We start from the raw sequence: 16,302 nt of genomic DNA, 5'->3' as shown, positions 1-16,302 counted from the left end.
TAATTGGAGATATAGTTTCACGGACTTTCCTGCCCAGGCTGGCTTTGAACTGCAATCCTCAGATCTCAGCCTCCTGAGTAGCTAGGATTACAGGCGTGAGCCACCTGTGCCCGGCACAAAATCTACTCTTATTGTATCCCTTTGAGGCACAGTTGGAAAGGCCAGATTCATATACCCAGAAATTTTTTTCTTTTAAGACCCATAGTCAGCCCACCATAGGGAATGTTCTTTTAGTCCTTCATATATTTGTTTTTCAAAAAATTATCTTAAACCAAACATGGTGGCTCATGTTTATAATCCCAGCACTCAGGTATCTGAGACAGGAGGTTCACAAATTCCAGGCCAGATTGAGCTATGTAGTAAGCTCTGTCTCAAAGTAAAATAAGAAAATTGTCTTTGTATTTCCTGGTCAAAAAAATACAGTATTGCCAGAGTCTGGTGACTCATGCTTGTTATCCTAGCTACTCTATTTGAGAGGCTGAGATATGAGGATTGTGGTTTGGAATGAACCTATGCAGAAAAATGTGTGAAACTCTATCTGCAGTTAACCAGCAAAAAAAGTCAGATTGGAAGGTGTGACTTAAGTGGTAGAGTGTTAGAGGGTCCAGTGTATTGAAATAGAGGTACATTTCAGAGTTTATGAAATACAGTCCATGAACCAGATTCCAGTGGCTTATACCCATAATCCTAATTACTTAGAAGACTAAGATTGGGAGGATTGCAGTTTGAAGCCAAACTTGGCAGAAAAGTCTATGAGACTACATCTCAGTGGAAGAAGTTGGGTATAGTAGCTCAAGCCTGTCATCCTAGCTACAAACAGGAAGACTGAAATAGGCAGATTATGGCCCAGCTGTGTACCTGGGTAGAAGTAACAAGCACAGAAATGGCTGGTGGTATAGTTCAGCAGTAGAGTACCTGACTAAAGAGTGTGAGGTCCCCTGAGTTCAAACCAAAACAAAACAGAACACCCACTGTCCATGTGTAAACTGTAGATGCTGAGACTGGTATTGAGTGGAAAAAAAAATCAACGTAGACAGGGTGAACTTAAATTTGTCAAATAAAATACCATCATACTTTTCCTTTGCTGTAAAACAGTTAACAGGCAGCCGGGTGCTAGTGGCTCATGCCTTGCTACTCAGGAGGCTGATATCTAAGGACTGCAGTTCAAAGCCAGCCTGAGAAGGAAAGTCCATGAGAGTCTTATCTCTAGCTAATTTCCAAAAAACTGGAAGTGGAGCTGTGGCTTGAAGTAGTAGAATGTTAGCCTTGAGCACAAAAGCTCGGGGAGAGCACCTAGGCTCCAAGTTCAAGCCCCTTAACAGGTACTGAATGTCCAGTACTAGTACTGGGCACTGCTCATGTTGGCAGCATGGCTAAATTAACCCTCACACGGCTCTTCTGGGGAGGTTGGTGCTATTTTTTTTTTTTTGTCAGTCATGGGGCTTGAACTCTGGGCCTGGATGCTGTCCCTCAGCTCTTCAGTTCAAGGTGAGCGCTCTACCACTCAAGCCACAGTGCCACTTCTGGTTTTCTGGTGGTTTATTGGAGATAAGAGTCTCATGGACTTTCCTGCGTGGGCTGACTTTGAACTGTGATCCTCAGATCTCAGCCTCCTGAGTAGCTAGGATTACAGGTATGACCCACTGGCGCCCGGCTAGTTGGTGTTATTTGTATTCCCATTTTGTATAAAGATGCTAAGAAAATTGCTCAGAGCCCCTCCCCATCCCCCAAAAAAGATGTTTATTTCACACTAGAAAAAATGACTGACTGGCGACAAAATTTCCTAATGTCATTTATGTCCTAAAATGAGTTAAAAGACATACACTCAGAACAGTACATTCTAAACGCTGCTGCTATAAAATAAAGCAGTTTTATATTCACCTGCTACATTTATTGCTCACAATATTTCTTATTTGATGTAAGGAGACGTTCACTTAAGATGAATGTTACCAGCTTACTTTTCCCAAGTGTAGGATAATGAGGTTGTTCTCGCTTGGCTTGCTCCTCTTATTTGAGCTTCAGAAAACAATCCTCTGCCTATAGACATCATCTGTGTTTGTGAGAATGCTTGCATAACTGGCTCTATTTACATGCTTGTTAATTTTAAATATGTTCAAGTTGAATCGTATTGAATAAGTCATAACTTAAGGTGTAGCAAAGAGCATTGAGAGCTCACAGCTGTAATCCTAGCTTCTCAGAAGTTTGAGATTTGAGGATCCAGGTTCCAAGCCAGCTCTGAGACTCTTATCTCCAATTAATCACCAGAAAGCCAGCAGTGGAACTCAAGTGGTAGAGCATTAGCCTTAAGACAGAGAGCTCAGAGATAGCACCCAAGCCCTGAGTTCAAGCCCCAGTACCAACACACACACACACACACACACACACACACACACACACACACATTATAGAGAACAATGAGAATTTTATGAGACAGACTTATGCAAGAACTGATGTATCTGAAAGCTGAGATAACTCAGAAACTAAATGCAGAAACATTTTAAATTGAGACATAAAAGTTATAGCAACATGAAGCATATGCATGCGTTGTTACTCCAAATTTTTGTATGCATTTGCATATTTAAAAAAATCACATCGTTCTTAGGACTTACAATCCTGTTGGTTCTTTTTTTTTTTTTTTGGGTCCGGTCATGGGGCCTGAACTCTGGGCCTGGGTGCTGTCCCTCAGCTCTTCAACTCAAGGCTAGCACTTTACCACTAGAGCCACAGCGCCACTTCCGGCTTTTTTCTTTTTGCTCATGTGGTGCTGAGGAATCGAACCCAGGGCCTCATGCATGCGAGGCAAGCACTCTACCACTGAGCCACCTTCCCAGCCCCATCCTGTTGGTTCTTTAACACATCTTCACTTAACTAGTAGATTGTCCTTCTAGTCCATTGCTGCCTATGCATAAAATCTAGCTCCTTCTCATATCACAGAACTTTCTGATTCCTCACCTGCCAAGTGATAATATTAAATTGAATTGGAAATATCTGTTTCATAGAAAACAGTTTCATCAACAAAACACCATTTTTCTTTGACCCTTCATGGACCTTTATCTAGATATTGCTGATGCTGTTTATCTGGACCTGTCTTGTCTAGTTGAGACCCTATGTCCCCTTATATCTAGGGACTGCAGTTATTTTTCTTTGGGTCCTTCCTTCACCTTATAGCCGAGGCTCAGGGTTTGCTGGGTGGAATGAAGTTGGGGAAAGGCGTCACTGTTCTCTGACTCCTTATGTCTTCCCTTTCAGCGGTTCATATGTGCAGCATCCTGGACCACAACTGTGCCCACTTCTGTATCAACACCCCTGGCTCCTATGTCTGCAGGTGCAAACAAGGGTATATTCTCAACTTGGATCAGAAGACTTGCAGAAGTAAGATTGCTTTGCTGATGTTTCTGTCCTGCTTTCCTTCCTTCCTTCTTTCCCTCCTTCCTTCCTTCCCTCCCTCCTTCCCTCCCTCCCTCCCTCCCTCCCTCCTTCCTTCCTTCCTTCCTTCCTTCCTTCCCTCCTTCCTTCCCTCCCCATTTCCCTATCCAATCCCTACCCTCAAGTTACATAGCTCATTCTTTACATAATGTACACTGAATATAATGACTATATTCGCTCACCCTTCCTCCTCCGTTCCTGTGTTCCCAGTTTGTTCATCCTCCAAAAAAACACATTTCTACTTCCTGTATTTGTTTTTATAAACAGTTCATTAGGTGCTAGTGGTTCACAACTGTAATCCTATGTATTCAGCAGGCTGAGATCTGGGGATCATGGTTCAAAGCCTGAGAAGGAAAGTCCATGAAACTCTTCAGTTAACTCACTGGAGCTATGACTCAAGTGGTAGAGTGCTAGCCTTGAGAATAAAAGCTCAAGGAGAACACCCAGACCCTGAGTTCAAGCCCCAGGACTGACACCAAAAAATAAGCAAGCAAACAAATAAACAGTACATTAATTGTTTAGGGGAGTTACGCCTTTGGATTTCTCCCTTAAGCATACCTTCTTTAGTCAGTTTGTGTGTAAATGCATTGAGCTCTGTATATGTTATCATGCATAGTTGTATTTTAGATCTAGCTTCTACATAGGAGAGAAAATAGGGTTTTTTTTTTTCTCTCTAAGCCTGGCTTACTTCACTTAATGTGATTTGTTCTAGCTCCATCCATTTCTCTGCAAATGCCGTAATATTATTTTTCTAATGGATGAGTAAAGTTCCACTGTGTATAGGTACCACATTTTCTTAATCCACTCATCTGTTGTAGGGCATCTGGGCTGTTTCCATAGCTTGGCTATTGTGAATAGTGCCACAGTGAACATGGATATGCAGGTGTCTTTACCATTCCTGACTTGTAACACCAAGAATGGCATTATGGCTGGATCACATGGTAGCTCTATGTTTAGTTTCTTGGCGTTTGCTTTTTTATATACTTTTGTTTTGGGCATGTTGTTTTATTTTATTGTATTTCAGTACTAGGATTTGAACTCAAGGCCTTGTGCTTGCTACTCAGGCACTCTATTGTTGAGCCACATCTTCAGCCCCTATATTTAGTTTTTGAGGAAACTCCAAACTTCTTTCCAGAGTGGTTGTACTAGTTTACATTCCCACCAATAGTGTAATAGAGTTCCCCTTTTCCCCATATCCCCACTGTTTGTTACATTGTTCAAATTCTCATTGCTAGCTAATCTTACTGGGGTGGGATAGAACCTCAGTGTCATTTCCTTTATGGCCAGGGATGTTGAGCATTTCCTCATGTGTTCACTGGACACCTCTAAGCTTCTCTTTTGGGTAGCATTGGCTTGTGAACTCAGGGCTTCACATTTTCTAGTCAGGCCACTCTAGCACTTTACTTGTCTGCTTTAGTTGTTTTCACATAAGATCTCTCCCTTTTGTTCCAACTGGTCTGGACCACAATCCTCCATTTATCCTTGAGCAGCTGAGATGACAGGTACACACCACCACATCCATTTTTTAAAAAATTGAGTTGGGGGAGGTCCCATGAAACTTTTCCTAGACATGGCCTTAAACCATGATCCTCTTACTCTCCATCTCCTCGTAGCTACTATTATAGGTGTGAACCTCCATGCCCGGCTCCAAGCTTCTTTATGGGGTGCTACTGAAGAGCCTTTTTAACCACTGTGTTTCCATCTTTCATTCTGTTTTCTAAAGCATGGACTTAAGATGAGTTTTTCACCTCAGCTGGGAGTGATTATTCCCATTTCTGTTTTAGAGGTGTGCAGGGATCTGTTTGCTTTGGTGATGGATACTTTATTGGTCTCCTAAACTTAACAACAACAAAAAGCCAAATAGAAAATGATAGAAATCATATCATCCTTCTTTGGCCAAGCTCCAAAGACTACACATTATACTGGTATTTCAGCCAGCATAAAGAAACTCATCCTTTAAAAGACTCATTGTGTGCTCTTACTTAAAAAAGTCCTGAGCATAACCAATGTTCTAATCCACAGATAACCAGGCCAGAAAACAAGGTCTGAGGAAGACCTGCCATGTAAGGGCCAATAGAACTGAGCTAATCTGAGCTGTAGTTCATCCAGTGCATCACTGTTATTATGCCATGAGTAAGTAATTAAGCATGAATGGAAGCGGTTTGCATGAATGGCTATCATTAGTATTGCATTTATAGCACCAAACCACATTTTCCATTTTCTTCTCAGTTTTTAGTTTCAGGGTTCAGTGGTTCGTTCATTGGTTGATCATTCCTTAAGATCCATGTGATTCATTCCAGTTCTGTGACTCTGGGCCCCTCTGGACTCTGAGGGCCAGGGTGCTCTGTGGTCCTGGGTTCCTCTGAGAACCCAGAGTAAACCAGGTTAATCCCAGATTAAGTGCAGTTAGAATCATCCTCGTCTCTTCCACTTGAAGATTTCGTACTTCTTCAGGTTCCATAACAAAAGTACTCAGAGGAAATACTTCTGGGTTTAGCAGACTTTGCAGAAGGGCAGGGAGAGCCTGGAAAAGGTTATTTTACAATACCTCATGCTGCTTGGCAAACAATCTGATCTCTTCAGGTATTTTCAGCCTCCCACCATCTTGTTCATTCCCTTCCTGCTCTTTCTTCTTTGGAGCACAAGGAATTTCTTTGCCTGCCTCATGCCCCAGAGTTTGGTGGGGATCTGGGCAGCTGCCTGGGTCCATTTCCCATTCTGCAGACTTAGCCAAGTTAAAAAAAAATTCTGAGCCAGGCGCCAGTGGCTCATGCCTGTAATCCTAGCTACTCAGGAGGCTAAGATATGAGGATTGTGGTTCAAAGCCAGCCCTGGCAGGAAAGTCTGTGAGACTCTTTTCTCCTATTAACTACCAGAAAACTGAAAGTGCCAATATGGCTCAAGTGGTAGAGTGCTGGCCTTGAGCTGAAGAGCTCAGGGATAGTGCCCAGGCCCAGAGTTCAAACCTGACAACCAACAAAAGAAAGAAAAAAAAGAATTCTGATACCAAAAAACAAACCTTCCCACTGATTTCATGAGCTACATCTGCCAGTCCTCATGGGTACACCGTAGACTGTGATGTTCTTGGACTCCCTAGCCAGAGCTGAGGCACAGAAGAGTCTGAAGCAGAAACTGCTGGAGGAGCGGAAAGGCCCAGGTAGAGAGCAGACAGGAGCCCAGTGCAGTGGCTCTCAAACTTGGGGACTAAGAATTAGCCAGGAAGCAGCTCCTGGGCTCTTCTCAGAGATTCGGACTTTCAAAGTACTTCTGACCTACTGCTGCCACCCTTTGGGTTCTGGACACAAAAGGGAACACATGTATATTTCCTGCTGTGTCAGACACAGCCCATGCTTAGGACTCTTGTGTATTTTGGAAGTTGATACTCTGGTGGGGAGAGCAGGCCCTTTAAGGTCTGTAATCTCCACTTGGACCTTGCCATTCTCCTCTGATGGCTGTTTCAACCTGAGTTGCTTCTTTAAACTTCCTGATTTGCAATTTCCTCACCCATTAAATGGGAAGGTGGTAACCTATTCATCCATTCATTCTTTTATATATTCGCTGATGGGTTGATTGATTCTTTTTCATTGACCACAAGCTTACACACAGAAGACACCAGGCAGCATGCAAAGCACTAGAAATTGAATAGTGAATAGAACAGCAAAATTTCTTCTATTTTCAAGTTTATATTCATGCATGGGAGTAAATCAAGTAAATTGCAAGCTACAATCACCAAAGCTCAGGGTGTGGGACCTGAGGTTAGGCCTAACCTCAGCCACTTTTCAAGTGCCAAGTGCCAGGAGCTCCTCTGAGTGCTTTAGATCGCTTGTCTCATTGAATTCTCCCAATGAGCTCTTAAAGTAAGTTTTATCACTCTTATTTTACAGATAAGGAAAATAAGGACTAAAACCTTAGATCATTTACTCAAGGTCATATGGTGGACCAAACCAGCATACAAATCCTGTGATATCCTACTACTTAGCCACCATGTGATAGTATTTTATGTCCCTTGAGGGCCCCCAGATGGTAGCAGGGAAACCTGAACTGAGAAAACTTTCCCCACGCCCAGGACTAACAGGTTCCATGGGCCACAGATTCTGAGGAGCACAGACTAATTCATCAGGATAAACACTCACCTGACTGTTACAGTCCTGTTAGTCACTGCACACACACACACACACACACACACACACACTATGGATATAGATATGGATAGTACACATCTCCACTTTTACTTATGCTTTGTCTATGTGAAGAGAGGAGGAAAACTCTCCTGACTCATAATTTTTTTTGGGGGGGGGGCTGGTCATGGGGCCTGAACTCTGGGCCTGGGCGCTATCCCTTAGCTCTTCAGCTCAAGGCTAGCGCTCTACCACTTGAGCCACAGTGCCACTTCCGGCTTTTTTCTTTTTGCTTATGTGGTGCTGAGGAATCGAACTCAGGGCCTCAGGCATGCAAGGCAAGTGCTCTACCACTGAGCCACCTTCCCAGCCCCCTCATAAATAATTTGAGTGACAATGAACAATGGCTTTCTTATTTCTAGCTCCTAGCCTTATACAGCCCCAGAATACTAATCCTTCCCCCTTCACATCCCAGATGAGTGACAACTCTTGAGAACCAAATCATCATATAGAACCTGGATCAGAGGTTGTGCTAACATTCTAGTGTCTATCATTTTTACCTCTGGTCCTGGATCTGCCAACCTGAATTTGTATGCAAAAAAATTACTTCCTTATCCAAATGGAAAAATTCCTTCAATTGTTGAAAAGTGTTTCACCAGCTCCATATACTCCCACTAATTTCTTTTTCAGAAGAAGTATAAAACCATCTTTAGGTGCTGAAGCTTTAGAACTCTTCAGTATCCAGGTAACTAACCCTCTGTGGTGAACCAGTAGTCTTAAAAGTGCTTGTCTATTCAAAGACTAAAATCAAGTATTTTAAAGAATTTCACCTTTAAAATTCTGCTCAGATGCATAATATGGAATGTACTGGCAGTCAACATTATAGATTCCTTCTCTTTTTCAAAGCATCTTCACAAGTCAACATTGGTATATAAGCTATATTGAAAAACACTAGTATAGTTCCAAAACAGTGGAAATTTATGTCCTTCTTTTTCCCTCATTTAAAAAAAGTGGGTGCTAAAGGCTTGTCTCAAATGATAGTGTGTATGTGGCCCTGAGTTCACATCCCACCCAAAGTGAGGGGAAAACTGCCTCATGAAGCCTGCCCTTCTTCACATGCCCAGCTCCCTCCCCTTGAATTATATTTTTAAAATAAGGATGTTCCCTTCCCTTTTAAGATATTTTATTTATCTGGGAATGAACAAATGTAACATTTACAAAGCTTCATTTGGCAGAAATGTAAACTTCTCTGTATAGATTTTTCTCTCTCCCTGTTTTTATTCTGTCTCAAGAGTCTTACCAAATGCATTTTATTGCTCTTATTCTTGGACATGTTCCTGACACTAATTTTCCTAAGTTACATAAGTGATGTAATAGCTTTTAGGTTAAAGTTAAGATAAGGAACATGACCTAGAAAAACAGTGTTAGAGTAAGAAAGGAAAACAGCTAGCATTCTTCTGAATTTAGATGCAGAAATAACCCAATTTTATCAACTAGAACCCAACAAGGCCAAATGCAATTTATTCCATGAATACAAGGTTAGTTTAACACTCAAAAACAATCAATGATTAGGTACCAGTAGCTCACATCTGTAATCCTTGCTACTCAAGAGTATGAGATCTGAGGTTGTGGTTTGAAGCCAGCCTAAGCAGAAAAGTCTAGGAGCCTCTTATCTCCAATTTTCACCAAAGGAAAGTGGAGCTGTCAAGTGATAGAGTGCCCACCTGAGAACCAAAAGTTAATTAGTAAAGCTATCTTCATTAGATTATGTGATTGTGGGAAAACTAATGGAATCTTTAAAAATGTTACCGAAACTAGTAAATTAAAGGCTTTCACAAGGTTGCATAGAATACAAAGTTACTTTATTGTATATTTCTGTATGCTGATATCAAAAATAAGAAATTGTTATTTTAAAATACCATTAACAATAGCTAAAATATATAAACTAGGAGTGTTAGGCTAATCAAAGCTATTTGAGAGGCAGAAATTGGGTAATAATGTTTGAGGAAAGCCTAAAGAAAACTGAGATCCCATTCTAACAAACAAACTGCTTGGTATACACCTGCAATCCCAATGACAAAGAAGGCCATGGGCAGGAGGGTCTCAGTCTGAGGCAGACCCCAGGCAAAAACACAAGGCCATATCTAAGAAATAACTAAAAAAAAAAGGGTTATGGACATGGTTCAAATAGTAGAATACTTGCCTAACAATCACCAGGCCCTGAGTTCAAACCTCAGTAAGGTGTGTATATGAGTGTGTATATATTCATGTGTATATAAACTAGAGGTGAATTTTAAAGATGTGTATGATCTGTATACTAGAAAGATGAAGGAGAGGGTAAATGAAAGTAGGGATATACTTATGAACTGGATGATTCAGTCTGGCTAAAATTTTGACAAAGATAAACAGTAGTAGGGTATAAGCTACCTGATTTCAAGATTAATTATAAAGCAGTAAGTATATTCAAGAGAGTCTGGGGACTAGGAAGTTGGCTGAATGGTAGAGTGCTTGTCTCGCATGCATGAGGCCCTGGGTTCAATTCCTCAGCACCACATAAGCAGAAAAAAGCCAGAAGTGGCACTGTGGCTCAAGTGGTAGAGCGCTAGCCTTGAGCTGAAGAGCTGAGGGACAGCGTCCAGGCCCAGAGTTCAGCCCCCACGACTGACAAAAAAAAATAAATAGAGACAGAGAGACAGAGTGTCTGGTATTGATGTAAAGATGGATATGAGGATCAGTGGAACAGAATATAGTCCAGAATTAAACCTCTATGTATATGGTAAACTAAGTGTGTGTGTGTGTGTGTGTGTGTGTGTGTGTGTGTGGTAGTGGTAGTGATACTGGGGTTTGAACTTGAGACCTCCCAATTGTTCAGCAAGCACTTTACCAATGACCCATGTCTCCAGCCTCTTTTTAATAATCTGTACAAGGGAACTTTGGGAATGATGATTATTTTTATTACTTTGCTCGTAGTGAAATGTTGATATGTTCAGTTTATCAGAGTATATTTTGAATATACTTTATAAAGCTGGCATACATAAATCAAAACAAGAATTCAGAAGTTACTCAGATGAGAAAATTGCTCTAAGAGAGTCATGGAATTGCGCTGGACTGCCTGTTTGGAATAGCTTGTTTGGGGACTCAGAGGGGATGAGGGAAGGAATGTGACAAATGGCGGAAAAACTGGGTTCTCAAGCTGAGTTCCAACAGTGTCCTTTGGTGAATGGAGATCCTGTGCACACACATACAAGGGCAAAGTAACTGTTGTAGTAGGAACTGGCAACAACATAAGCCATTCATTCCCTAGGGAAACCCCGTATGGGCCAGGCACTTACAGGGCATTTTTCTTACATATTTGAGACCCAAGAAACACTTAGCCTTTGGCTTCCCTGTGTTCAACATACACAGAGAAAGATTTGGTAAATCAGTTTTTGACTGCTCATCTCCTTCAGTTCAGTGTGGGTGTTTCTTAGGTCACAGAATTAACTAGAAGACTACAGAAGCCCCAGGGAGGGATTAATGGCATAAGAAATGGATAGTGGGTGGAGGTGGTATTGTTGAGACAGATTCCTTCACCAAGGAAAACTGGTTTTGAGGGCAAACTGCAGAGTGGGGGAGGAGGGGGGCAGGGGGGTTATGGTGGTGGGGAGGGAGGGGGAGGCCACACAAGTGGTTGGGTGCAGCTGAGATGGAAGACTCAAGGTCAAGGAGCAGCCTGGGGTGGACAACTTTGGTGATGGCCATTGACCCTGAATGTGGAGGAGGCCTTGGAGAAAGGAAAGGGAGTGCTGAAAACAAGGGTGAGGGTGTGCGTGCTGGGGCAGCTCCCTAGGCAGAGCATGGAGAGTATGGAGAGCAAGCCCCACGCAGCTGCCTAGCCACCCAGTCCCTGGCAATGACCAGCAGCTGCTATGAGAGCAGTGCGCAGGCGCAGAGGTCTTTCAGCGCTGCAGAACTTCCTCCTAGCCCTGGCAGCTGATCCTGGAGGAAGCTATCACATTCAATTTGGTGTACCCGCAGCCTGAGCCAGCATGGAGTCTTAAAAGCAAAGGAGCTGGGGTAAGAGAGTCCTGTGGGAGAACTAGACTGAGTAAACCTGAGTGGAGAAATGCGAGTTGTGAAACAATTCGACACACAGAGGGAAAGGAGCCAGAAACCTGTATAGCTCCTCCTTCCTTTGCTATTTCCAGTGTGGACCCTAAGATTACAGCATCAGCTTTGCAGGGAAATGTAGGTTCCCATGACAGCTTACTGCATCTCAGGCAGGAGTTTTCACCAGCTTCCCCCCGCCCCCCAAAGGGATCAGATGCCTTCCCTCTGGGCTGAGACCATGGACCTAGATGTTTTCAACCAGCTCCCCCTGGGAATCCCACTCTGGAGGGTTTATAGTAAGAGCATAGTGATGTGACACCCATTACTAGCAGTTGAAAAGCACTACTCTACAAGAGGACATCATTAATCAACCTCATTCAATCAGTTGTTCTTAATTTTTAAGCTTTGTTTTGGGGGGTCCATCTCCCCCCACTTCTTCCTTTTCCCTTCCCCAAAGAAAACCAAAATCTGGTTAGTGACCAAGGGACTTAAGGGAGAGAAGGCCCAGCTGGTGCCTGCCCCAGAGGACAGGTTTGTTTTTCTCTGTGACATTGGGTTCCTTTTGTTTCTTTCAGCAGAAAAGCAGAGTCTGATGACTCACATTCACTGTTGAAAGTCTTTAATCCAGACTGCAGCTGTCAAAATAAGAACAGCGCTTTTCAGACATGTGGAGAGAAAGGGGATGGTCCCCAAAATGCAGGCTTGGGTTGGCCTGTACTTGTGGATCCCTGACTCCAGAGTGAGCTTCTGGTTGGGGTGGGTGTAGACCCCAGTAAAATCCCAGCCCTAATAACACATTGCTCTTCTCTCTTGCTGTGTTAAACAGTTTTCGATTTCTACATCTTGAGTTAAATAACAGCGGGAACTATTTAAAAAAAAAAAAGAAAGTAGAGTTTTATCAAGGTATTCATTTGCTTTAATGCCAAAGGAGATATTAAACTGCCATCAGTGCCAAAAGCACACCATATAGATTTTGAAATTCTGAAGAGCCCATAAAACCTTATCAGCCACGCGGCCATGGTCTTTGCCCAGAGCTCCCCTCCTCCAACCTAACGAACCAGAGGAACATTTCCCAAGTTCTTTGGGAAGAGACTCAGTGCCAGCAGTGGTACATGACCAATGAAGGAAAGGCACTTCTAGAGTTGTACGTGCTTCTGGGAGGCACGAGGAGTCGATTTCGGTACCACATTAGGCTCTTAGCTAGCACACTTGCACTGATTGATTTCACCTGTGAGCACTGAGCCACTGCCTCCACCGACCGCAGTTCAGAATTTTATCTCGTAAAACTCAGTGGGATGGGAGGAAAGCCAGGAGGTTGGGTTAACTGTCCGCTGTGTGTCAATGATCGCCCTCTGGCAAGGCATAGCTTGAATTTGGCCAGATCTTTTGTTGTGAATTTCAAAACTGCCTACTCTTCCATATTAGATCAATTTAGCAAACTAAGTGTAGCCAAAGATACTTTTAAGATATTTTTGAATCTAATATGTCTGTGTCTGCAGTTTTCCTAGGTACCCAATAAATGGAACTTATAATGGAATTGAGATGTGGACAAATTTTGGTTGATTTCCACCCCCCTCCCCTGCTTGAGTAGGTTTGTGCCACTAGAACTGTTTTCTGTCCTGCCTGAAACATAAGCAGGAAAATGGGTTTTCAAATGCCTACTGAGGCTTGAGTCCATTATATTATCTCATTTAACCCTAAAAATAAGATATAGTCACCATTTATTTAACTTCTATGAAAACTGAATTTTTTTCTTTTCTTTTTTGCTGGTCTTAGGGCTTGAACCAAGGGCCTGGGTACTGTCCCTGAGCCTCATTGTACTCAAGGCTAGAACTCCACCACTTGAGCCACGGAGCCACTTCTGGCATTTTCTGAGTATAGTTTACTGGAGATAAGAGGCTCACAGACTTTCCTGCCCAGGCTGGCTTTGAACTGCGATTCTCAGCTCTCAGTCTCCTGAGTAACTAGGATTAAGAGTATGAGCCATTGACGCCTGGTGAAAACTGAATCTTATGATGTCACTTTGAGTCACAAGATCACCCGCAGAGGCCAGATGCTGCTGACATTCTTTCCCCTTGTTTGCCTCAGCCTTATCCTTTCTGAAGAGACTTAACTGCCCTCCTCCAACAGTGACTCCTGTCTCCCCTTTGTTTCCCTGCTGCCTCCTCAGGTCCTTGGCCCCAATTGTCTTATCAGTGCACCCACCTTTTTATCACACTAGTTCAACTGAAAACTTACCTCTTAACACACTACTATTACCCTTTCCTGTTAATAAGATACAATCGACTGTGTATTTTTACTTATTTTGTTAGTTGGTGGTATCTCATCAGTGGTGTGCTGCTAAATATTAACTCACCAGCTCTGTAGGAGAAAAAAAACTTTGATTTGCAGCGTTTGCTTATTTCCATGGGGTAAATACTTCCATCATGGCTGCTTCAAGCTTGGCCCCATTGAACACAGAATTGGAAAGAAAGGTCTATCATTTGTTCTTGGGAATCAGGACAAGCTGGATCTAGCACACCAGTGTTTCCCTCACTAGACATTCCCTGTATGATGATAGGAATTTATTTCTTTGTCCTTTTGTGGTCTTAGGTATTCACTCTCTTTCCTTAGATGTATTGATCAATTTCCTGAATGAACACATAGGTTAGTGATTCACCAATTCAGTGAATTCACCAATATTCTTTAATTGGCCACATGTCAAGCACTATGCTAGATATTTGAGTTGGCGTGCCTAAACAAGACTAAACCCTCATGAGGACAGGGCTGTCCTTATATGGCAGGGGCAATAGCCATGAATAATCAGTTGCAAATTAAGCCTTGAATTATAATTGTGATGAGGATGATAAAAGTAAATCATGAGGAAGGGCTTGACCCCTCATGGCACTAACATCCTCAGAGAACATACCCTTTGAATCGAATCCTAAAAGATCTATAAGAATTAGGTGAAGAGGAGGTAAGACATTAGTGTGAGAATTTTATATAGGAAAACATGGAATCTTTAAAGGTCCTGAGGCATGAGAAAGCTTGGAGAGTGGAGAGGAAAAGGTACAAAGACAGAAAACAAGAAAGGTATAAGCTTAGTTTTGAGTGGTAAGAAGGTAGATCATACAGTATCCAGATTCCCATTAGAAGGTTTGTCTAAATGGGAAGCCATTTCGACTTTTAGGCAGAAGAGAGACATGAACTTTAGCCACAGGGTAAACTTAGACCAGGAAAGCTTACAGGAGATCAGGCAGGGGATACCACGGATGTCTGAGCAACATATGGTAACTTCATATTGGGCAGGAGACCTCTGCTGAGGAGTGGTGAGAAGTGACCAGTTGGACCTGGGAATTGATTAGGCTGGGATTGGGTGTGGCAGCTCATGCTTGTTATTCCATCTCTGCAGGTGGTATAACTTAGGAAAGTTGTGATCTGAAGCCAGCCAGGGGCGAATGAATGAAATGCTACTTGAAAAATAACCAAAGCAGGGAGGAGGATTGGGGGGGGGGCGGGGGGGGGGGGATGGGAAGGGACGGGAAGGGGAAACAAAGGAGGAGGCTACAGTGCTTGATAAGAAATGTACTCATTATCTTGCCCATGTATTTGTAACCCCTCTGTACAGTATTTTCACAATAAAAAAATAAATATATGTTTTACTAGGAAAAATAAACAAAGCAGAAAGGGCTGAGGACATGGTTCAAGTGGTACAGTGCCTGCTAAGCAAGCATTCGACTCTGAGTTCAAACCCTAGTACTATTTATTTATTTATTTTTATTTTTTTGGGTCCTGTCGTGGGGCCTGAACTCTGGGCCTGGGCACTGTCCCTCAGCTCTTCAGCTCAAGGATAGCACTCTACCACTTGAGCGTCAGCCCCACTTCGGGCTTTTTTCTTTTTGCTTATGTGGTGCTGAGGAATCTAACCTAGGGCCTCGAGCATGCAAGGCAAGCACTCTACCACTGAGCCACCTTCCCAGCCCCCCCTAGTACTATTTAAAAAGAGAGGGAGAGAGAAAGAGAGGGAGGAAGGAAAGAAGGAAGGAAAAAAAAGGAAGAAAGGAAGAATTGGCTTGATTTAAGGATTGCAGGAGATAGAGGAGGTCATGACTTCCAAGTTTTTATGACCATCTTTAATTCCAAGGTAAAAATTAGCTATTTTTTTCATTGTCAAAGGGAAATTAAACATTTTAGGCTCCTTCCCAGCTGTCTCATCTCTGACCAGTAGAATTCATTTGTGAGATAATGTTCCAGGGCAGAAGGAAGGAAGCTGTCAGATCAAACCAACTATAGTAAACATGTGTGATGCTTTGAATTAGGAGAGAAATGATCCTGACTCACATGGAGCTTGAGGCCTAGCTAAAAGGGACAAAAGAGATGACCTAGAACACCTGACAGCCCGTGTTTGTGTAACACAGCCATGCCCGTGTTAATTCATTCACATATTGGTAAAGAACTACAATGTGCCAGGCACTGTGCTTGGTTCAAGGCTGTACCATGCTTGTGAGGTACAGGCTTCCTGACCACGTTGCTAGTTTTCTCAGGGTCTGTAGCTGTGGGCTGGCACCTAGGTATCCTTGGCCTTTAAACCTACCTCTAGTGGGTTTACCTCATTTTTTCCCAGGGCCCAATTTCTATTGCAGGGAGTGTTTTTAGGCTTGGGGAGGCAGAGCATGTAGGTTTTTGTTAC

The 16,302-nt window shown here is 42.8% G+C and overlaps 1 protein-coding gene across 2 annotated transcripts in view; it reads left to right on the top strand.

Annotated features, from left to right (window-relative positions):
- Matn2 (matrilin 2) overlaps positions 1-16,302 on the top strand; it is a 118,510-nt gene that overhangs the window by 49,756 nt on the left and 52,452 nt on the right. For both annotated transcript variants that reach the window (XM_013012539.1, XM_013012538.1), the window contains exon 4: positions 3,250-3,372. In XM_013012539.1, the coding sequence (XP_012867993.1) occupies positions 3,250-3,372 (123 nt within the window). The remainder of the gene's footprint in view (positions 1-3,249; positions 3,373-16,302) is intronic.

The sequence above is a fragment of the Dipodomys ordii genome, unplaced genomic scaffold, assembly GCF_000151885.1.
Source record: "Dipodomys ordii isolate 6190 unplaced genomic scaffold, Dord_2.0 Scaffold17, whole genome shotgun sequence".
Taxonomy (NCBI): Eukaryota; Metazoa; Chordata; class Mammalia; order Rodentia; family Heteromyidae; genus Dipodomys; species Dipodomys ordii.
This window is presented reverse-complemented; position numbering and strand designations above follow the sequence as displayed.